Genomic DNA, 24,284 nt, shown 5'->3' with positions numbered 1-24,284 from the left:
GGCTCTGGAGGGGCCAGTGCTGTTTCCCACAATTCTCTTATAGCCTGTCATCACTGCTCTTCCTCACATGCGAGCCACCACAGCCATGGCCTTTTAGTCACCATTACCTACTGCTCAGTCTGACAGACAGGACAGTAATGATTGTCACATCAGATTAATGCCACTGACCATTGGCAGTTTGTGCCAGACCTTCTGCTGTCAGGTACATTTGGTCCATTTTACGTCAAGGAAATTGGAGAGGAGGGTGGAAAGCCTCTGAGGCAAGTTCTCAGGGCTTGTGCAAAACCACCTGTCAACACGTCAGTGTCTCTTTCAGCCCCTCCAAGGGTCTAAAGAGGTTACACCTGCTTTGAGAGCAATAAAAAGAGGAGAAAGTATGAAGTGAGAAATTTAAACCAAACTGCTGCAAACAGTTGTTCCATCTTTGTTGAAGCAGCCACATGGGCAGGCATTCAACCGTGATGAATTTAGTTTTAGCTTTGTGTGCCTTTGTGGTAGTTTTGTATGTCTTTGTAGTCATTTTGTATCTCTTTGTGGTCATTTCTGTATGTCTTTGTAGTCTTTTAGCTTTTTTGTTTAGTCGTTTTTTTATCTTTTTGCAGATTTATTGTGTCTCTCTGTGGTTGTTTCGTGTCTTTTTGTTGGCCTTTTTTTCACATAGTAGTCCTTTGTGTCTTTTTGTGGTTTGGGGTCTCTATTTTGAGTTTTTAGTGGAGTTTTTTTTACCTTTTTGTTCCATTTATTTTTCTTTATGGTTGTCTTGGTAGCTGTATTATTGACTATCCAACAAGAAACAGTCACTTCAAAGGTGGTCCTGGCCCAGGGGCTCCCTACAGTTGTTCAGTTGTGAATAGAGATAAGCATTTTTAGCCACTCAGAAAATGCAGATCTGTGTGCTCCTTTATTAAAACCTGATGTTGTAGAAAATATAACTGTCGAACTCCGTTTGTAGAGCCACCCGAATTTCAACTGTTAGCACAAGAACAAAATTTACCAGCCCATGATTTTTACAACTAAGACATCACCTTAAGAAACATAAGGAGTGGGAGAATATCTGTAAAGTCCCATCAAAACTAGAAGAATTACTAATGGCATAAACAGAGAGAGCGACAAAGAAAGGGGTTATATTAAATTTTATAAGGTACTACAACAGGATTCCAACAAAAACAATTTGGATTTCAAGGGAAAATGGGAATTAGAAACAAATATTATAATAACAGATGAACACTGGGAAGAAACATTCAAAGCAGGACGATTGAAAGTTCGATTGTAAGATCAAAATGAGATATTTTAACACTCCATCTGTTACCTCAAAGTACAGTAATACCTCGGAGAGATGTTGGAGGGGTTGCAGATAGGTGGGGGACTTTCCACATGTTTTTTTTTATTTGGAAGAATATCCAAAAGGAAAAAAAACATGTTTTGGGTATTGACTTTAATTAGGTCCAGCATTGTACATATTGGGTATAGTCCAAGAAAATGTCGTAGATAGGAACTTTACTGCCTTACTGAGAATTCTGCTTTTAATAGCAGAGAAAGAAATTACAGTTTCTTGGTTGAATCCACAGCCTCTCAGTATAATGGAAAGGAGATAAAGAGTAAAAAGTGTGTTCACCATGAAAGAAATCACAGCAAGGTTGCAGCTCAAGTCAGACAGGTTTAATCAAAGATGGTTACCACTAATACAGATAATGTCACTTTAGTCACCTCTTTTTTAAATTCTATTCGTTTCCACTTTAGTTGTATTTCTACACCTATTCCAGTACAGCTGACATGGTATGACACAAGGTATACGCTTATTGCAACATGCTCATGTTCCCACCTTTTAAGTGGGAAGGAATGTTTGAAGATAGGATGTGAGGGCATGATTTTTAGTTTGAACTGTAGGTGTTGTGTGGGGCTGTATGTTTGTAATTTACTGCGAAATAAAAAAGCAAGTTAAAAAAAATAAAAATAAACGTTGAGTGGTGTGTTAGAAGTAAAAGCGTTGTTTGAACCAATTACAGGCACTTACCTTTAAATGCAAAATGTATTATTATCCCCATTGCAGCCTAAATCCCCGGTGGCCTGTTTGGATGTTGGGTGACTAAGACTCTGTCCAAGAAACAAGCCCCATGGTAATCCATGTGATTTTTTGCTCACAAGCACCATTCTAATTGGGCACTTAGAATAAAAATATTTGGTAAACATGTCCTATAACAGGAATTATGCTGGCCCTGCAGACTTATGCCATCACCAGTAACCTCCATCCAGGGATCACATATTATGAAAATGCATTTAGCTATATTTGGGGCAATAAATGTATTGTTTATCGTCCCTGATAAATGCATGCATGTGCAGCCACAAGCCTTTCTAATTACTTAACTGACTGACTTTTTGGATTGTTTATAAAAAAAAATATTTTTTTAAATAGCATAACATGTTAGCCTTCCCTACTCCGATTATTGCAGCAGCAGGGAGTCTAAAAACGAAGTCACAAACTACTCTGCATTTGTTCTCAACAGATAAACAATTACTGATTGCAGCTTACCCCCCATACATCTGAAAAGGGCTTGCTCTAATTAGAATAAAATAAAAACCTTCCGGCTGACAAACTGTTAGCTCCACTGTTTTACATTTTGCTGAGGCACTTATTCAGAGCTGCATATGGTTAGTGGTGAGTTGGTATATAACATACATTGATTGACATGATGCAGTTACATGACACATAATATCAAGCTTGACATATTCTGACGTTGGTTAAGGCCTCCTGGAGAGGTTTTGGGGGCAGTGTTCAAAGTCATAACGGAAGGTCAATTTGATTCTCACATCTGTGACAGTTACCTCTATATGTCAATAGATGGCATTACAACCGTTACAACTAAAAACATTTAGGTTCCTTTTTGTTTTTTGCTGTTTACACATTGTTATCCTCCAAGGACTAAGGATTAAATGGAATCCTTTGAAGACTAAAAATAGAAAAAAGGCATGTTCATCAATCTAAAAATAAGGAGGAGAGTTTATCTTACAGCGGTGAACCGCACTTTCCCATCTGGTAATTCACCCAAAAAACAGTAGTTGATATAAAGGGACTAAAGGAATGGTTACTTTCTGGTACAGTGATTCCTTTATTTCTGCAGAGACCAGGTGCGAGCACAAAGCCATCACCTCAATGCCACCGGGAGCATTTCTATGATTGTTTCAAAAGAGTCTAGGACTAATTGCCAATATGCCTGGCCGCTGACCTGAAAACCAAAGCTCTGTGAGCTTTTTGGACTTTTAAAAACGTTCGTCCACCTCATTCAGCGTTTATATTAAAAAAAGAAAATGCTTCAAAATAACAAAGAGACACAAATCTATACACATTTCAGCAACCGACCTTGAGTAGGTGGTAAAGAAGCTTTTCATCATGCTTATCTTTCAGTTGTGTCTGTTTCTATCCAAAATAAACATCTGCAGTTGTAGAATGAAATCCTCCCTCCATACATACTGTAATAGCTGTGATACAAACGGCAATACAAAATGTGGGTAATTGCCCGAAAGACAACAGACCGCCTGTTTAATCACACAGTAACAATTATTAGTTTTGTTTCAAGAATTTTAAATATGAATATTGTTCATGACGTCACAACCCTTATTTGAAAAAGTTCTCAAAAGGGTGCATCTACCAATCAGTTTCCCTGTGCAAGTGCTTCATTTGTGATAGTTAATGATTTGTGAATAATTCACAACTGCTTCAATTGCTATCATAAATCACATTTACTGCCCCCATATGGTTAAGCTTGTCAAACATATTACTCACCATCACCAAGTTGGACAAAGATACTTGCCCCAGTGACTTCAGTGGGCTGTAATTGGCCACAAAAAGAAAGTTGTGTATCTCCCAGGTTAAAATGTGAACCCTACTGTGTAAATATGAAATATTCCATGCTAAATCATGGCGCAGAATGTTTAAGAAAGACTATTTTCAGTTTTAATGATGGAAATCCCCTCTAGCTGTTGCAGCGACACCATTTCAGTTATAGATTTAGAGTTTTAGAATCTGTCGGTTTTGCTCTTGACTTTATGTGGACTGCATTATTTGAGTAATATTAACATTTTATCATTATTGAAATATTCCATGGGAGCTTGACTTAACTGCACCTTATATGAGTCTACATCAAAACTAGGCTACAGGACATACATGTCACTGACATTAACTGACTGTTGTCATCAAGCGAAACGGATTAACCATTTTTGCACACAATTTCACATTTATTGACTTTGATTGCTGAGGTTACACCGCCAGAGGACGACAAAACTACCAATGACCCCAATATCGTGTCAATTAACAAGAAAAAATTGACAGTTCCGTAAACCAATGGTCTTGTGGCTGAAATGACTGACTATCCAATCAGGGTACGGGAGGGAAGACACCGTCTATCAACCACTTCAATCTAGTATCAGGTGGATTCATTTAGTACAGACGTTACAGTAAGCGGCCCTGGTTAGGAATAATTGGACATCCTGTGCCAGGTGAGATATATCTGTCTATCTGTTATGATTCCTCATGATGTAACATTAGCAATTATAAGTGTATTGTTCGCTAAAAACCTTGAGCTTTTTGGAAGTATTTGGTAGTTTCACGTGGTTGTCAGTCGGCAGCAAAAAAAAAAGTCCCAACACATTTTTTGCTAGCTAACGTTTCTGTTAATTTTAGCTAACTTTGGTGCCATGCTAACTACCCAATTGCATAGTTTTTTTAATGAATGGGTAAATAAATTGCTTTTATAAAAATTAAGGAAAAACTAGTTAGGTTAATGTTAGTGGTACCTTTTTGCAGTCAGACAACCCTATAATAAATGGTTGACGTTAGCTAGCTTAACATTATTTCTTAAAGATAGCTAATGTTAGCTCATTTGCCACGTGCGCCAGTCAACACTGTCTTTTCAACACACCTCAAACTTACAAGAGCAATTACAAGAGTGAAACATAAGTTTAGTACTTTTGTCAACAAGTCTTTGGGTAATTTCCACATACAAAGTGACAAGCCTTTTTCCTCATGAATTAACGTTTACTGTGCACCAAACCATTAAACAAAATGACTTGGTTAACAAAACTGCAGCCTCTTGGTGAGCTGAATGCAGTAGGTCTGTCTGTTAGGTAGGCTTGAGTTGTGTAGGTTATCCCAAACATCACTTCTTACCAGGGTGCGAACTTATTAGTTTAAGCAGATGTAACGTTAAGGTTAAGTTAATACGTTTCAGTGCCTTGCTACTACCTTGCTACTATGCTGCTAATTTTTCCTGTGGGTGTTTCCTTGCAGTCATCCCATTTGTGTCAACCGGTTATAATAAGAACTTGACCAAATGGATCAAAAGAAACCTCCTGATCTCATGTCGAGCATGCCTTGGCTGGGACGCAGAGGAAGACCACAGCCTCAGGACCCGGCTGTAGGGCGCAGTAGAGGGCTGCTGCTCTCTTTCGAAGGGCCTAATATAGGACGAGCCAGAGGTTTCCCCACTCTTGGCGATACTCAAGGGCGGGGAGTAATTCTACCTATTACTGAACCTGTGGGTGGTCGAGCAAGAGGGCTGCTCTTTCCAGCAGCTGAACCAAAGGTAGGGGTGGCAGGAGGTTCAATCATGCCTAGTCTGGAGACGCAGCACAAACCGATGGCTCCACATGAAACCCAGATGAAACACCAAACCGTGGAGACTTCTGCTTCGACAACAAAAGGGGTTAGAACAAACAAAAAAAATCTGTCCGCAGAATTTGCATGTTTTAATTTTCTTACTGTTTTGCTGTACATTAAGAGCTGCTAAGGATTTTGTCTGCTTACAGGTTGACCCGCCTACTTTTGGTCAAAGATCATCACTGGTCTCAATGTTCAGGGGAATGGGCGTTGAGCCATCAATGACCTTGTGGGGAAGAGGAACACCACCAGTAGGTTTGTATTATTTATTTATTTATTTTGGATTTTAGGGGAAACACTTAAAACAGGACTGATTATTGGTAGCTACTGTATATTAACAATGTCTAATAACAAGGACTTACAGATCATTTGCACATACATTTTTGCATGCTTTTTGAGAGAATAAACAAAACGTTGTTACAGCTACTTCTAATATGTGCCCAGGGAGTGTATTAGCCATGGACATCATATTTTGTGCGACATGATTATACATTTTTTGAGAAGAATTATGGTGTACAGGGCACGGCATTAAGGCTTGTCAGGGAAAAGTGAATTCTTTTGTAGGGCAAGTGGAAGAGAAATGTACTTGCCCCACTGGACAAGTTAAAATTGAAAATAAAATGCCACATTATCTGGCATTATGTGTTGTTACATCTGTGTATCTATATATTTAAAACAATTTTTTTTCCAAACAAAAAGGAGCAGCGGACGGCTAACGTTAGACACAGCGGCAGTGGGTCAGCGGATCGCTAACATTAGACCCAGCAGCAGTGGGTCATCGGACCGCTAATGTTAGACCCAGCCCGCTTTTTAGCTCATTCTCTAAGCGATGCAAGCCTGCTGGTGTTAGTTGGCTAACATTAGCTTGCTAATTCTGCCTTAACGTTACCCTGTTGCCTCATCATTCACAGAAAACCCCAATACAGATGCCACTCGTGACAATAGCATGTGCATTGTGTGGATGAAGCATGAAGTTAATGTGACTCATTTAGTGACTGGCTCTTTTGTCCATCAGTTATTGTAAAACTTCAGCTCAACAACTTGCTGGATTAGATATCAGCTAATAATCAACCGTAAAGTAGCTACACCTTTTAAAGGATCCCTTGGTAAATTAGGTCATGCTGGGTAGAAAGTGAAATTGTAAAGAAAACAAGTTAACACCAACATATAGTGGCAAAATCAATTGTTAAGTCTACTAAATTATTTTAGATATAGTATAAGTTTAAGTCACCACTACCTCTGGTGATATCCTGCACACCGGCGTGCAAAGTATTACTTTGTATTATGTTTTCTGGAGATCCTTTTTTCTTGTTGAAGGGGGAAATCTATTCTTGGGACACATTTGTGTCTTAGGTGCCCGGGTAAGTTTCCCGGCGGTTCAGTAAACTGCCATTAGCGTCCTTAGCACTGGAGTTAAGTGCTTACCAGGCTGGCGGCTTGCTGGCTGGGGGCTGACAGTTGATGTGTCCCCGTGGCTGTTGTCAGCTCTCATCCCGACTAAAGCCAGGCAGCCCGAGGAAGAGAGCCAGGGGTGTGCTAGCTGGCTAAATTACCATTAGATTAGTTTTCTAGCTCTACAGTGAAGGTTACTGATGAATTTGTGGGTTTGCTCAGAGTTGTGAACCATGGTCAAAACAATCATACTAAAAATAACGGAGTGTATTGAACAATGTCGTAATCTTGTTACCCACCAAGAATTATTTAACGTTATAGACCTAGCATTAGCTACATGTCAATCAGCACCTTTTACAGTAGGCACCAAAGCAATTTTTTTCTCTTCGATCCCCCTACAGTTTGGAAGAGGTAAAGTCCATTACAGTTACCATTATTCTTATGTCTCATTCGAACAAGTTAATGAACCACTGAAACTGTTTTGGAAAAATTATTTTAAAGGGGTTAGAGTATTTCATTCGGGTCCTTAAGGTCTACTAATAGGGTATTGTAACATTGGTTGGGCTGAAAATGGCCCGGGATCTTTTTTATGAGTCCTGATGCTACCCTGTTAATGGTCCTGGATTGAAATGAGAGGTTTTCTGCCTTTTTTTTTTTTATATATGGTCGGCTCATCAATATTTAGATGAGCTGCACACTGATTGGTTGTGCGAAGCACATACACTTACACAGTCAAGACAAGAAAACAAGTCTCATTTTAGACACTGCAATGTTATACATTGTCTGTTATTTCATTACTAAATTCACTTCTGAGACTTTTTTTATGACCATGACACCATGACGGACAGCAGAATCGCCAGAAGCACAAGCTAAACAGTGTAGTAGACTAGCGGAAAGTTTCAAAGCTTAGGAAATTGCAATGAAAATTTAAACATCAAGACCATTATTTACTCAAGGCACCAAACAAGCAAACCTCAATGGACTGGCACCTGTTGATCCATTCAGATCAACTGTTAATGCCATGAACTATATCACTGTGTCCTGAGTTACATTATGTTGTAGGAAGAGGAGCAGCTGGAGATTTGGGTGATGCAAAGCTGCAAGGTGCCCCCATTGGTGTCATCAGCAGCCCTGAAAGCGTCGACCAACTTGAAGAGGCTATGGGCAGAGGCAGCAGGTAGGCAGAAGACTCTTCTCACATAGAACATTATTTCACAGCACATCGGGTTAGCTAACGTTAGATGCTGGCTGTATTGACTTCGTCATAAAAGCTTGTGCTTATGCGGAGCTCTGTACCCAACTGACAGACGCACTTTTTTGGCTTAGAATTGCGCTAGGAACCGCTAAACACTTTTTTAGGCTTTTTCAACTTTTTGACGCAACATGAAACCTTGAAGTATCACCAGGGGGTCTACACTTTAATGCAAGCATTGAGGAAATATTTTGTGTACACAGTTAACAAAAAAACATAAAAGGTTTTACGACTCACTGAAGCTGTTCGCCGCCCATCTAGCAAGTCAAAAACAGTTGAGGGACAATAGTGAAGATGGAAAGCTCCTAAAGCTTATTTCCATATAAATGCACGGATAATTAGTTTGGTTGTTAGAGAAAAACAGTAGTAACCTTTTTCTAGTTGAAAAAGGAGCCTCATATAAGAATGACGTTTCTTCCTGTTCATTCGCATTCGGAGAGCTATTCTTTTTGACTGGCAATGATGGCTGCAAGCGGAAACAACTGCTGATACTTAGAGCGTAGTTTATTGTTATGGCAAGCCTTCTTTGTGTTTTAAAAATAGTGATTTTGATGCTATATCGTAATGCCCCTAGTACACTCATTGTAAAGGCTGTTTGACCAAAAAACGAAAATACGGAAAATCCTTAAAGTGACGCTTTCATCCTAATTATGCTTTTAAATGAAAGTTTGAGTCGGGTAAGTTTCCATTTAAGGCATTATATGTTTTCTGTAAAAAAAATATCTGGAATGAAATGTGATCGGCCTTTAGAGCCATGAAGCTTGTATAATTATTTAGCAAAAAACGATTTTCATCTGTTTAGAAATAGCATTGATTCGGAGTTATCAACACAGATTTTCAGTATTGAAAACTGACATGCAACCCTGGCTACTGTGGAATTTGACGTGTTTCAGTTTCCATGGTCGAGGTTTGTCCCCTCAGACAATGGTAGGGCTTGGGAGAGCAGCAATGTCTCACCTTGGAGTAGGAAGAGCACGCCAGCTACCTCTTTCTCCTGGTCATGTTGAGTCTGCTTCTGCAGCCTGTGAGCAACAAGCAGTCCTACACACTCAGACCTCAGGTAGGAAAACAATCACTTTACAGTGCAAAAGATATGTTTCCTTAAGCTAGGTTAAAGATGATATTAAGCTCAATGTTACAATTAATATGAACATACGTGAAGAAATTCAGAAGTACAAAAATCTAAAATACAAATGATTTGAAGGAGCCGTGTCCCTATTGCCAACCACTCAAGAGGTGATTGAGCTTTCTGCTGTTGCACCTGCAAAGATTCAGCTGAAAATGGAGGCAGTCCGGTAAGTAGACTTATCTATTTTGCATTTATTGCTTAAAAATGAACATCGGGGTTAATAACATGTGTACTGAGTCAACCGTTCCCTGGGATGTTTTTATGCTAATCAAATTTGACCAGTTTTAGCTAAAACCACAAATTAGCATATATTGCTAGTCGTCAGGACACGGGTAAAGTAAAAGCTAACTACCACTAACAAGGCTCAAAATAGCACCACACTTCCACAGTATCATAATAAAGACACTTACACTGTCAGTCAGTAGCAGGCTTAAAACACCTAGGCATAAGGCAACATTCCAAATGAATTAAAAAGAAAAGAAAAACTGAGTGTTAGGGCTGCACAATTAATTGAATTTTAATCACGATCACAATTTTTGCTTCCCATGATCAAATTTGCGCGATCAAGCGCTATTTTAAATGCGTTATTTCATAGAACGCTCCGTTTTTTTTTGCAAAGCCTATCTACCGGCACCGGTACACACTACGTTGTGTCCAGTTTTAATTAACACAGCTGTATATCGTTAAGCATGAGAGGCAAACCTGTATTTGTGCCAGTGTTTTCGCTGGTAACTCTATCGCGGCCGCCACAGCAAAAAACAGAAGTTATGAAATGCAACTAACTTCAGTTTGTTGAGTAATAGTGTGAGATGGAGCCTGCTGGACCTGGGCGAGAGATGTGACCCATGGCCAGAATATCATAATTCCTAAATGCAGCGCAGTGATGATACGGACATTTCATACACACGTGTGTTACTCTGCTGACCCACCGTTAAACCCGTGCTAGACCCGTTCAGAATGAGTCAGCCGTCACTCTGTAAGTAGCAAATTCGTCCATTGCACTCCCCTCTCTCTCCTTAGCTCTTTTAATCAGTTATTGTTGAAAACAAGTGAAGGAGCTTTCACAGAGATACATTTAAAAAAAAAAAAATATATATATATATATATATATATATATATATATATATATATATCTCTCTCTCTCTCTCTCTCTCTCTCTCTCTCTCTCTCTCTCTCTCTCTCTCAGGCTATTTATTTCAGATGTCTAATTCAACATAACCCAACAACAAAACATAAGGAAATGTACCATAATATGGCTTTGAAAGCAGTTATAAATAGCCTATGTGACAATAAAAGTTTTGTTTTGTTTAAAATCAACAAATAATTTTGATAATCGTGATTATCATTTTGGCCATAATTGTGCCGCCCTGCCCAGTGTTGCAAGTGTGGACAATACCATTCAAAATCTTGTCCTGTGTTGTTTAAAAAGTCTAATAGCAGAGGGGGCAAATGACAGGCTAAACGTTTTGGTTCTAATTGACCTTTGCAGCATCCTACTGTTGCCACAATAGCTGAGTTGGAACCTCTTATGTAAGGGGTGGGTAGGATCCTGCTCAGCCTTCCTGACGATATTTGATCATAGCTGAATGACTTGACATTTGATTACATCCAATAATTTTGCTAGCTGTCTTTACAAAATTTTGTATCTACCATTATCAGTTCTAGGAATTGTGTAGACCCGTGGAAATGTCATCACTTAAGCTACAAATAGAAATATAAAACTTTCTGAATTAATCTTTTTATTCTTTATATTTGCATCTGGTCAGTGAGCCACCTAATAAGGCTGGAACCAAAGGAGCTCTTATAAATATTGGCTCAAACCACATCACAATTCGTTGCAAGAATGAAGCTGTTTATCAGTACCATGTTACATTCACGTAAGTAATAATCATTTGTGCTTTAATTAACATCCGTTCAACAAATGACTGGAAATATGTGTGAAATGTCTTTTCCGTTTAAAAATAATAAAGCTAAAATTACACTGAAGCAATACTTTTATTAAAATCACAGACCTGCTTGCTGCAAAGCTATTTCAACTGTTTAATTCAATATTGTCAGCTGATACTGGTATTTGCAATATTATTTTTCAGTCCAAATGTTGAATCAATGGCAATGCGTTTTGGCATGATGAAAGATCACCGTTCAGCAACAGGGGAAGTAATAGCTTTTGATGGCTCTATACTCTTTCTGCCTGTTAAACTGAAAGATGTAAGTATCCACAATTACTATTTAGTTGTGTTGGCAATTGTCTAAGTGTGTTAACTTTAGTGGGACAGGTTGTAATTTTTAGTGTGTGCAGTTGACTGAGATCCTACAAATGTCTAAAACTACACAGAACTGTGAAATATCACATTTTGTTATTGAACTTAAAACTGTAATCTCTTTTTTACATAACATTTGATGGAATGCAGGTGGTTCTTCTCAAGAGTGTGAGACGAACCGATAATGAGGAAATACAACTACAAATCCAGATGACAAAGATTTTGCCACCCAACTCGGATCTATGCATTCCATTCTACAATGTGGTGCTCAGGAGGTATTTAAAAAAAAAACTTCTAAACTGTTTGATCATAACAAAGATGGCAAAAGTACTCACTTCTTGTACTCAAATAGAAGTACATATACTTGTGTTGAAAATTACTCTGGTAGAACCACTGATTTAACTTCTTTCCTCAAGTAAAAGTAACAAAGTAAAGGCTTGAACATTTTAAAGTATAAAAGTAAAAGTAACCTTGCAAATGACGACCATTATTTATATAAAGCTACCTGGGCCACATGAATGTTACTAGAGTGCAAGCTGAGAAACTTCAGTAGACATGGAAAAATAGGCTCTTTATATGCCATTGGCTACATTTTAAATGGATGTCTCCCAATAGGTCTAAAACATCACACTTGGTTATTGTGACAGACTGGGACTCCAGGTTAATAAGATTCTGACTGATTAGCAAGAAATGTATTCAATTGTGATTCTGTGAGAATTCACAGATGCAGTTTCTCTTTTTTAATCTTCCGCTTCACATTTAAAGGAATCTACAGGTATGTTTGTGCTCAAATAAACTTTTAGAAAGAAAATAAAGGATAAAATATGAATTACTTAACTGATAGTTGCGCAGCACATTGGCCAGGAGTCACTTTTGATGCCTACTGTCTCAAACATCTTTCTCAGATGAGGCTGAGGATGTTCGGGAACGTGTTGCTGCTTGGGGACATTCTAAAATGTGAAGAAGCTTAACTTAGTTTAATGTACATAAACAACGATCAATCATCACCATATTTCTCAGGGCCATATCTTGTCATGGACACTTAAGCCTGTCAAAAAAACTAAACGGAAATCCAACAATTATAGAACTTATCTCACATTTTCTTCTTCATTGGTGCCTATAACGAATAAAAAGCTTAACATGGTTTAATGTATCTAAACAACAATCAATGATTACCAAATTTCTCTCTCATGTTGCTCCTCATAACCACATCAAACTCTACAACTCCTCACTCGGGGGGAGGAGGAAATAGGGCAGAGATAACAATACATACATACAACTACACACACACACACACATACCTGGACATACATCGACACCTGGTCACTTGATCACTTTGACACTTAACCACTGGACACTGACACTTGGATATTAATTTATGGTCTTTTTTTGTCTTTACTTGACAAATGTTGTTATATTACTGTTATTTTGTTGTCTTTATACTGTCTTTTTTTATCTAGTTTATTTTTTTGTTGCTAAAACTGCTGCTAGAATTTTCAATTTCCTCACGGGAGTCATCCCAAAAGGATCAATAAAGAGAAGTCTAAGTCTGAAAACTGTATTAAAAATTAACCCAAAGTCCTATTATTATGGACAATAGCTGACATTAAGCATTTTTGCTAGGTCATATGTATTCTGATTTAATTGTCCTATTTTTAACCACTTAGGCATTTTCACATTGGCTGGGAAGCATGTAATTTGCACTTGCAATTTTCAGTGAGTTTGATCGCAGGATCATTTGTGTTTGAGTGTGCAACTCGCTTTACTTGCCAGTGTAGAGCTGTAGGCACCACCAATGTTTATTTACATCATCAATATGCGTTGTATAATAATAAACTGAAGGAACAAAAAGCATGGGAATGTTAACTGCCTCCCAAAGGAAGTAAATGTTACATGTGGATGATTGCCACCTCTGGTGCTACTTAAGTAACAGATTTTGCGACTTTCTTTTATGACAAATGGATAAAACTAAAATTAAGGTTAGAGGTTGTCCGATACCATTTTTTTTGCTTCCCGACACCTGAACTTTCACATCGGCCAATACCAAGTACTGATCAGATACCAGTTTGTCATATTTTGTTTTAACACAAACTGTATACTACTATCACTGTATGGATGTGATATGATTTCTATGTTTGTCGGTCTGGCGACAGGTTAAACTCTTGAACTTGACTCGTGAAACAAACACAAACAATGAACACCACAGAACTTTCTTTTTTTATCCAGTTTGACAGTCAGTTATAACAGGAAAAAGAACAAACTACTTTAACATAAATATGTATGTAATTTTTTTTTTATGTGTATCGGATTGGTTTGTAAACCTCAGTACTTCCGATACCAGCATTTTAGGCAGTATCGTAACATCTCTTCTTAAGATGAAAATTTGTAAAGTCTTTTACAAATGAATGAAATTTGTAAATTCATACCTTATCAGGTCTTTCCACAATCAAAACAACTTTTGGGAGTTTTTTTAATTTAAGTTTGCATCAATCTGGGCTATGCTAACATTGAACCTGCTTCATCAACACAACATACAGCCTTAAAATATGTTATTTCTGATCTGTTTGACTCAAAGTCAGATGGCTTTAGGAAACTTTTTGCATATTTATACAAAACCTTTTAATGAAATAACCTAAGCAACCATAATTTATTTTTATAAATTACACTACCATCATGTTACTTTAATCATTGACAGGACATGTTTTTGTTTTTCAAGGGTAATGAAGATCATCGGGCTGAAGCTGGTGGGTCGAAATCATTACGATCCAGAAAGCGCAGTCATTCTTGGAAAACATCGGTTAGTAAAAGTTACATTTTAACATCAGAGCGCAGATGCCAGCTAATGTTATGGCAGCTCTAGTCCATTCATTTTCCTGTTTCTGTTTTTGTAGGCTGCAAGTGTGGCCAGGTTATTCAACCGGTATCAAGCGCACAGATGGAGGCCTGTACCTGAATGTGGATGTGTCTCACAAAGTCCTGCGGAATGACTCTGTACTAAATATTATGTGAGTTTACACAGTAAATCAACAGAATACAAACATTGGTAAGGTCACGGGTAACTTCATAAGTCAAATTGGATAGTTCTTCATTGTAAAACAGATGGAACGCTTTATTTCCATAAAGCTTTACATACTTGTCAATGTTACAGGGATGTTATAACCTTTAACATAAAAACAAAGAAATAATCAGGTCCTGTGTAGACGTACTCTTACAAGTTTAAACATTAACTATGCCATGACTAAGACACACAGGACTATATAAATGTTAAAGTCTATGATCTAGTCATACATATCGAATGCCAGGTTGTAAGATGAGACATTTGTAGTCAGTCTGTCAGGGGCAATTTTAGGATCAAACCTTTAGGGGGGCTCAGGTGCATAGCATCAGTAACAGATACACAGGGTATTAAACTTGTTTCATGCCCTTTGAACCTGTAATTGTTTGTCCTCTGTCATGAACAGACCAGTTTGCGAACTCACTTGAAGTACCAACATTTTTTTTTTTTTTTTTTTATGAAATGGAAAAAGGATGTGGCTTGAGCCCCCCTAAACGGTCTAAAATTACAGATGGTGTCTGTCCTCTGAAATGGCCACTATAACACTTCTTCCTGGGAATGTGGTTGTAGTTAAGAGGTGAGTTGGAAAGCGAAGGTTTGCCAAGTGCAACAGGGTTATTGTATCTATAGATGATTTATAAACTGAAATACACTTGCCCTAGCTTTGCCTTTTCTGTTTATACTGAAAATGGAAAAAGTGATGTTTGTTGTCTGCCAGGAACATGCTGTATCAACAGAGTAAAGAGAACTTCAGAGACGAATGCACTAAAGAGCTCATCGGCAGCATTGTCATCACCCGCTACAACAACCGCACCTACCGCGTTGATGCCATTGAGTGGAACAAGTCACCCAAGGACACCTTCACTTTGATGGATGGCACAGAAACCACGTTTGTTGAATACTACAGGTAAAACTGCTCTGTCATGAACTCTTAAACTGAGTAGGAAAGCATGTATTTTATTTTGTTGTAACATTGTGGCAGTTTATTTAAGCAGCAATGAAAGTCATTTATAATTTAAACACTTGTTGCATTTGCTTTGACAGCAAGAATTATGGGATTACCGTTAAAGAGATGGACCAACCTCTACTCATGCATCGACCAAAGGAGAGGGCTAAGCCAGGAGGGAAGGTAAAAGCTCTCTTTAGCATCAGTTAGTTTAACATTATATTAAATGATCGAGACAAATGTTTTGGTATTTTTACCGTAAAGCTCTTTGCAGTACAGCACTCTGCTGACATTATCTAAATTCTTGCATCAGAATGCCACCTTGTGGCCACAATAAGTCTTAACGAGATGTTTGATATAAATGATATACCTGTCATGATATAAACGCAAAAAAATAAACCCTTTTTTTACTACAGCTGAATCGGGTTTGTCAAAGCAAGCTGTCCCATATTTTCCCATTTGAGACACTTTTTCCCATTTGCTTGAACAATCTACTCCAACATCAGTAATACTTATTCTATTTACATATCAATACTTTGTGTTGAATAGGACCATAAGAAGCATAAGGAAATTGTATCAAATATTAATGTCACCGAGAAACACTTAACTGTAGATAACTTTATCATGTTGATTCATTGCAGCAAATCATTACTGGAGAGATCCTTTTAGTACCAGAGCTTTCCTTCATGACAGGAATCCCAGACAAAATGAGGAAGGACTTCAGAGCTATGAAGGTAAATTAAAATCGTTAGCACAATGTTATGTCATCTTCAAGGGGGTCTTGCTATTTACCCTAAAACCTTTTAAGAGCAACACCTACTACATTAAGCAGCTTCATAACAGAGCATGTGAATGGAGCGGTGAGAATTCTGCTCCTTGCTTAGGAAGCCGTTTGTTTCCAAGTTGTTGAATTCTCCCAATTCTCCAATTAGTATTGCTCTGCACTTAACTCTGATTTCATCCACTCTACTCAAATTGCTCACCGCTTGCTCCGAAATAAAAAAGCTGAGTTCTATTCATCAGATAAACGGCGCTTCACGCTTGCTTGCGCTTGTTTTTGTATTGGTTGGTAACAAACAGAAAATACATTCTAACTAGTTACTGTTAATTTAGATAATGCAAACAACCAGTGGAAACAGTTTTGGTAACATCTACACCCTAAACAACATGTGTGTTTAAAATAACACATGTTCATTTTTAACACACCGGCGTGTCTAGTTAAAGACAACACATATATGTTGTCCTTAACTAACTTTTCCATTTACTTTTTTAAGATGACAACTTGCTTTTTTATTCTAATAAATGGTTTTCAAAATATTCAATTTCATTCAAAATAAATGCTTTATCTAAATCTAATTCACCCACATAGTGCAAAAGTCTTGTCAAAGGATATTTTTGGGGGAGAATTTCCAAAATTGCCAAAAAAAAGCAATTAAAAATGTGATTTTTTTTATTGAATAATTTCACACATTAGGTCAAAATAGGAATAACACAAAGTATGTAGTATATGAACACATCCTTGTTCAGTGTAGCATGCAGTAGTTGCAGATTATTAACATCAATTTAAAATGTCTCCGATCAATTTAGAATATCATAGTCTATATAGACAACAATTTATTCAGGGGATTGCACGGGTACCGCCCGGGACATCTGTCTGAAGATCAAACAGATGTCCCTCTGGAAAGTCTCTTAAACTGTAGAAAGTCGGAAATGTCATCTCCAACCACAGCAGCAGAAGGTAGACATCCTTGCTTCCCCAGCTCTAAGACATAAAAATAAATGCACAGTTCAAATGGTTTAAACAACATGTCATCCGAGGAGCTGCAGGTTATGAAATATTTGTAAAGAGATCATTTGTAATGAAAATTTATGGTAAAAGACTTAGTGAGATGTCTTTCATCTGTTACAGGACCTGACCATGCATATCAATGTGAGCGGTGAGCAGCACACCCACTCGATAAAACAGCTTCTGAAGAACATCAACACTAACCCTGAGAGTCAGAAGGAGCTCAGCCGATGGGGACTGGACGTTGACTCAGAAATCATGATGGTGAGGCTGTGCTTCACCCTCTGGGGCCATCTATTTTACAATGGCAAACTGCCATACATACATACATACATACATGCATACATGCATGCATGCATGCATGCATGCTTGCATGCATGCAAGCAACATACATGAGCAAGCAAGCCTTTCTTTTTGTATTTTTTTTTTTCATCCGAAAGCTAAGATCTGCAGCCTTTCCCTCTTCTCTCTTGCACTTGTAGGCTTTCCAGAAGCTTTGTATTCCAGCCTGGACCTGCGGTGTATTTTCAGAACCTTTTTGTATAATAAATTCAAACAAATATAACAATTATTTTATTTTTAACTTTTTTAGGTTTAGTTTTTTACTGTGTTTTGCTTGTTTTTCAGAAACATTAGTTTTTGTACAGTACATTTTGTTTTACAGTATTTGTTCAGGACAGGTATAAGTATGTAGCTTAATTTACATAAAAAATACTATTTTGACCTATGTCTCCACTGTCTGCCAAATAGTTGGCTCAGGGTTTTTTTTTTGTTCATTAATACTCTATGGCCATTCTTTTTTTTTCCTTTTTGTGTTGACAGTATATTGTGTATTCGCTTCCTCTCTTGCAGACTAAAGGTAGAATTCTTCCTCAAGAAACCATATGTCTACAGTCATCATCCTTTACCACTGGTGCTGATTTATCCTGGTCCAGGGAGGTAGTTAGGGATGCTTCAATCAGCTCTGTGAGTGTTTTGAAACAAATTTCTGTTTTTGCTTCCACATTTTACATGAATATAATTTAGCTGCAATGCAACATAAAATGTATTAACTGCAAAGTTGATGAAGCAAGGCAGCAACATTTACCCACTTAATTAACAAGTTATCTGTGTAGGCTTAATTCCTGTTGGAATTTGTCCTCAAGCATCAGTGTTTAACCACGCTGTTTTGTCTTGGCACCACCAACTGACCCATCACTCTTAGATCCCACTGAACATCTGGTCCATCTTCTACCCTCGTCGCTGTGCAGAGCAGGCTGAAGAGCTGGTTTCTACCTTCAACAAGGTGGCGGGACCAATTGGGTTTCGACTGGAGCGACCCATTCGTGTGGAGCTGAAGGATGATCGCACTGAGACTTACGTCAAGAGCATCCACTCTCAGCTGACCAGTGAGGTGTGACTTAAATCATGGTACCTGCAGGGTCTTAAAAGCTTTGAAAAAGTCTTAAATTTGATCATCTCAAATTAAGGCCTTAAAAGTCTTGAACTTTTATATAAAGTCTTGGATTTCGTTACAAAGGTTTTATATTCTTTGCCTTTCCTAGGATTAAGTTTATACCGTAACAAAATGAACTGATACTGATGTAGGGTAATTAAAACCTGACCGAAGCCCGTTGCCGTACACCTTAGAAGACCAAAACACAAAGTAAACACGCCTCTCTGGCCGGTACCGGGGGTTTAGCGGTTAAACTGGCCGGAGGATGTGCAGAATGCCATAAATATACACTGATACATTGCATGCAAGCAGCAACGTTGCTTAGCTCTGACCTTTTTTTGGTTCACAAACTAAACTTCTTACACTTAAACAGAAAGATGCAATCATACACCTTCTGAATTCATTCAAAAATGACAAACAAAAAACTCACCAAATCCACCTTAGTTAAGTCTTTCCAGTGTTACAGAACTCAGCAACTCTGGTTTTGTAGAAATAAATCCTTAATTCACAAGTAAGATTTGAAAATATACCGGATCTACGTGTCGTTTCCCCCTGTGATCACTTTTTTGCAGCTCGTTGTTGAGCAGCTACTTGGTAAACAGCAACTCATTGGTGACTCTCACTCCTTCAGAGGCAGACAAAGTCTAAATTGTCACTTGAGGTCAAGGCAAATATCATGTCACGATGTCCTTATAGTGGTGTCATGACAGCCAATGTCAAAACCAATCACTTAGACAGTTTAATGCAAAGTTAACACATGAGGATAAATAGTTTAAGTTTAATAATTAGACCTACTATGACATTTATCTCTAGGTTAATTTCATAAAGAGTATAAACTATAACTATAAATTAAAATGGACGTCTCAAAAGAAAGGAATTGAAAGGTATTATTTGCCACTGTCACTTAATGAAACAGTCATAAACATTTATGACATAAAAGTTTCATGTAAATCTTAAGCATTCCCCTTTTAAATGAGGTGTAACCATAAACATCATTATCTCTAACATCACCTTTGCAAATATCTGTCCTGTAATTGTTTGGATTAATCATTGATTAGATATGGAATAGATAAATACATTGGTTTTATACCGGAATACAGGGGTTCCAGCCTAGTTGCCTTGGGCAACATGGGCAACTATTACTGTCAAGCTCTGAATAAGTTTGCACGTTTCACCTCATTAACGACAAACGGAATTATAATACTTCTCGTCATTACTAATGAGTGCTGTGATGTTTAGTATACACAAAATCTTAAACAGCTGCACAAGTTGTTTTTTTAAATGACTGGTACGACTGAACTGAAGTCCTTTCTGTGTAACTCTCCATTTACAATTTACCTGTACAGCCCAATATGCAGCTTGTAGTTTGCATCCTGGTCGGCAACAGAGAAGATCTCTACAGTGCTATCAAGAAGCTCTGCTGTGTCAAAAGTCCCATCCCATCCCAGGTCTGTTTTGCTTATCCATGTGGTTGTGCATGGCTGGTTTATAATTTGAGGAAAAGTAATGGTTTTTTTCACTTAATGTGTCACAGGCCATCAATGTCCGCACCATATCCCAGCCACAGAAATTAAGAAGTGTTGCCCAAAAGATACTCCTGCAGATAAACAGCAAGTTAGGAGGAGAGTTATGGACTGTCAATGTCCCTTTGGTAAGTATCAGGTGTTAGAGCAGGAAGAGAACGCCATATCTACTTTAATTCAATGGTTTACGTCTTGTGATTCAAAGGAAACCTATATACCTCAGTACCATGGGAACAACATTCTACAGATGTTGTGGTTCATTGAAAATAAAATGTTATAACATTACTACACTCTATGAGAAAATACTGAACCTCTATCCCACTTTAATAGAAACACTTGATGGTGGTGGGAGTTGATGTCCACCATGACACCAGCAAGGCACATCAATCCGTCATGGGCTTTGTTGCAAGTGTGAACAGGTAAACAGGACTGAATTCATGTGGGCACAAAGTGTATTGTGAGTTTTTTTTAATGTACTACCTACAGTACAGTTTCACAGTATCACCACAGATCTCACTTCTTACATGAGGTAGAAAATCTTTTCAAACATCCCCAAAAATAAACACTGTATCTGCGGATTACTGCTACAAATGTTTGAGGAAGACAAAATAGATTTTTTTTTCTTTCTTTTTTTCTGTCATGCGCACATATTGCGAAGTCCCCATAGGTTTAGAAGACACAAAAATGTCAGTTGCAATAAATAACAATGTTTTTTTTTTTTTTTGCTTGCAACACTCACTTGTGGTAATATGTTAATAGAAATGCATTTGCAATTTTCTTTTCCAGCTCACTGACCCGCTGGTACTCCAGAGTAACTTTCCAAACACCCACTGAGGAACTGATCAATGGCTTCAGAGTTTGTTTACTGGCTGCACTGCAGAAGTACTACGAGGTAAGTACTACAAACATGCATTACATAGATGTCTTGTAATTCAATGCCTGTTTCTAAACTGGTCAAGAATCACAAATGACTGGGACATACCCTCCCTTGTCTTTTTTTCCGCTCACGACCTTCTGGTGGCGCTGTCGTGATTTTGATTCAAATCCAAAATTGATTGAAACCAGCTTTTAATTTTTATGGACATCAAAAGCAGGATCTGCGATTAGCCTAAGCATTTATTTTCTTGCGTGCGTCCGAAGAAAACACATTTCAAAGTTAAACGGTGGTGCTAAGCACCGGGCAGAGCCATGGTGACTCTGCAAAATAGCCTCAAACCAGTATAACATAGGCCTATTAAATACAATGGAGTTTAGACTGCCAACACCAAGAAAGCAGAAGGACATCCGGCCAAAAAGAGTGAAATTTGGCGGTGGCAATGGAACAATCTTGGAAGTGGAAGGTCGTGGCTATATTTACAGTGGGTATTGATCTCCATCCAGATGTTATCTAGGTAGGTAAAGTGTCCTATGCCACACAGAGTGCATTGCAGTTATGTTCTTTTTTACAGGTGAACCACAACTTGCCAGAGAAGATTGTGGTGTATCGAGATGGTGTGTCGGATGGTCAGCTAAAGATGGTGGAGCAGTATGAGATCCCACAGTTGATCAAATGCTTTGAGACTTTCCCCAGCTATGAGCCCAAACTGGTCTTCATTGTGGTCCAAAAGCGCATCAGCACAACCCTCTACTCATTTACTGCAAACAACATTGGCACACCTCCACCTGGAACTGTTCTGGATCACACCCTTACCCAGCAAGACTGGTCAGTCTTTTACCAAATGGTCTTGTTTGTCTGCTCTTGCCAGATGCCTATACAGCAAAACTCCCCATGTGCCAAGTGTTTTCACTCGGAATCCAGCCTTAGGCAACAGATGGTCTGCTCTCTGCTTTAATTTTGTTTTATACTAGCAGTGTAGGTGAAAAGCGAATTTGTTTAAACAAAACTAAATTCAAACTGTTATCATTTGTGTGCAGAATCTGTATGTAATTCAGGTGGAGAAATTATCTGAGTGTACAATGAAGTGATTATTCTTACATTTTGGTTGTATGAGTAGCCTAACAGGTTAGTGGAAGAGGAACATTTCTTTTTATCTTTACCTGCATACATCTAAAAGGCTGCAACACCATCTGCTGGAAACCATAGTAGATACAGTGAGGAAAATAAGTATTTGAAAACCCTGCTATTTTGCAAGTTCTCCCACTTAGAAATCATCGAGGGCTCTGAAATTATCATCGTAGGTGCATGTCCACTGTGAGAGACGTGATCTAAAAAAAAAGAAATCCAGAAATCACAATGTATGATTTTTTTAACTATTTATTTGTATGATACAGCTGCAAATAAGTATTTGAACACCTGAGAAAATCAATGTTAATATTTGGTACAGTAGCAGGGTGTTCAAATACTTATTTTCCTCACTGTATATACACTTTGATGAGGACACCATCAGAAACAGCACTTAGCTATCCAAAGTTTTTAACACTTAGTTTTGGTTGTTTTTTTTTCCATTCAGGACGGACTTCTTTTTAATGGCACATTCCATTCGCCAGGGCTGTGGAATTCCAACTCATTACATCTCCCTATACAACACAGCAAATCTCTCACCAGACCATTTGCAAAGGTATTGATTTGTTATCCATGGAGCATCATTTTTTATTACGGGTACACATGTTAATTCTGTATAAACTATCTGAATGATTTTTTTTTTACCAGTTGGACCTGGTACCTTTTTTTTCACTTGGAAAATATTTATTATTGACAGCCTAAGTATTGGCACGCACAAAGACCATATCAATTTACTCTGTATGGAATCCGATTAGTCAGACCATATTGTATGCATACATTTCTATATTTTATTGAATACTATAAATGTTTTCTTTCTCAACCATATGAGAAATGTTTTCTTTCTCAACAATGAGAAATGTTTACCATGAGAAAACTGTAATAGATTAATTCTCAGTAAGGCATAAACACATGGACCTCCACCTAATTTCTGATCCGTGTAAATGTAAGGTTTATGCTTAACTAACCCTTTGTTATAGATTTGTCCAAGGTTTTATGTTGTGTATATTTTCCAAGGTTTTAGCATAGTTATTTGTAAAGAAAGTTATCACACTTTGGGATGGCAAATATGCAATGGAGACTCTTATTTCATGATACACTGTTGAAAGGTGAAATACCATTCATGTACCTAACTCGGGTCATCTATACAATGCCATTTGATCTTTTTAGATTCTTGGTGTAAAATTCATGGTCAATCCAACTACATGATAAACTAACTAGACAACCAACCAAGTGAAGGAATTGTATTCAGACTAACAATATCATGAGGACCAATACTCTGGAACCAAGTTGATGCCAAAATTCTGAAAAGTGATGGTACTAGTTTTTCTACAGTACCATAGGTATCAAGGGATGCAATTTGACTTGGCGGGGGCAGCATAGATAGATAGATAGATAGATAGATAGATATTGTAAATTACATTGTTACAGCAGCACACAAAATATACATACATACAATATACATGAAATAATAATAATAATAATAACAAAATATAAGAATAAAATATAAGAATATAAGAACAAATATTTAAATATATACAAGATGGGAAGAACAAAATTTGCAACTGTTTAAGTATGCTAAAATGTAAATGAACCAATCGGGCCGGTTGCCCTTATTGCAAATTTGGGGTGTCTCAGAGTCTCATCTAGCACCCAGGGTTGACGTGTTGAAGAGTTTTATTGTCTGTGGTAGGAATGATTTCCTGTAGCTGTCCGTGCGGCATTCAAACTGTCGGAGCCTCTTATGGCGGTTTTCCACTGCGTGGTATCTACTCGAGTCGCCTCGGGTCTACTCGCTTTTTTTGGTTTTCCATTACGAAAAAAAGTCCCTGGGACCTGCTACCAGGTACTTT

General features: G+C 37.9%; 1 protein-coding gene across 2 annotated transcripts in view; it reads left to right on the top strand.

Moving 5' to 3' along the window:
- Positions 1-4,334: 4,334 nt before the first annotated feature.
- piwil2 (piwi-like RNA-mediated gene silencing 2) overlaps positions 4,335-24,284 on the top strand; it is a 22,360-nt gene continuing 2,410 nt past the window's right edge. Inside the window, exons 1-23 of one of the 2 annotated variants that reach the window (XM_034872429.1) lie at positions 4,335-4,494; positions 5,285-5,699; positions 5,803-5,908; positions 8,108-8,222; positions 9,185-9,357; positions 9,502-9,592; positions 11,193-11,303; positions 11,517-11,634; positions 11,838-11,962; positions 14,404-14,484; positions 14,579-14,692; positions 15,461-15,649; positions 15,787-15,871; positions 16,330-16,422; positions 17,598-17,738; positions 18,327-18,440; positions 18,679-18,867; positions 20,256-20,357; positions 20,444-20,560; positions 20,763-20,851; positions 21,219-21,324; positions 21,881-22,134; positions 22,883-22,990. In XM_034872429.1, coding sequence (XP_034728320.1) covers positions 5,328-5,699; positions 5,803-5,908; positions 8,108-8,222; positions 9,185-9,357; positions 9,502-9,592; positions 11,193-11,303; positions 11,517-11,634; positions 11,838-11,962; positions 14,404-14,484; positions 14,579-14,692; positions 15,461-15,649; positions 15,787-15,871; positions 16,330-16,422; positions 17,598-17,738; positions 18,327-18,440; positions 18,679-18,867; positions 20,256-20,357; positions 20,444-20,560; positions 20,763-20,851; positions 21,219-21,324; positions 21,881-22,134; positions 22,883-22,990 — 2,993 coding nt within the window. In that variant the 5' untranslated portion in view covers positions 4,335-4,494; positions 5,285-5,327. The remainder of the gene's footprint in view (positions 4,495-5,284; positions 5,700-5,802; positions 5,909-8,107; positions 8,223-9,184; positions 9,358-9,501; positions 9,593-11,192; positions 11,304-11,516; positions 11,635-11,837; positions 11,963-14,403; positions 14,485-14,578; positions 14,693-15,460; positions 15,650-15,786; positions 15,872-16,329; positions 16,423-17,597; positions 17,739-18,326; positions 18,441-18,678; positions 18,868-20,255; positions 20,358-20,443; positions 20,561-20,762; positions 20,852-21,218; positions 21,325-21,880; positions 22,135-22,882; positions 22,991-24,284) is intronic. The other variant, XM_034872430.1, reaches the window with a different exon arrangement.

This window comes from Etheostoma cragini, chromosome 5, assembly GCF_013103735.1.
Source record: "Etheostoma cragini isolate CJK2018 chromosome 5, CSU_Ecrag_1.0, whole genome shotgun sequence".
NCBI classification, from domain to species: Eukaryota; Metazoa; Chordata; class Actinopteri; order Perciformes; family Percidae; genus Etheostoma; species Etheostoma cragini.
The sequence above is the reverse complement of the archived record's forward strand: the minus strand, read 5'-3'. Positions and strand labels throughout refer to the sequence as shown.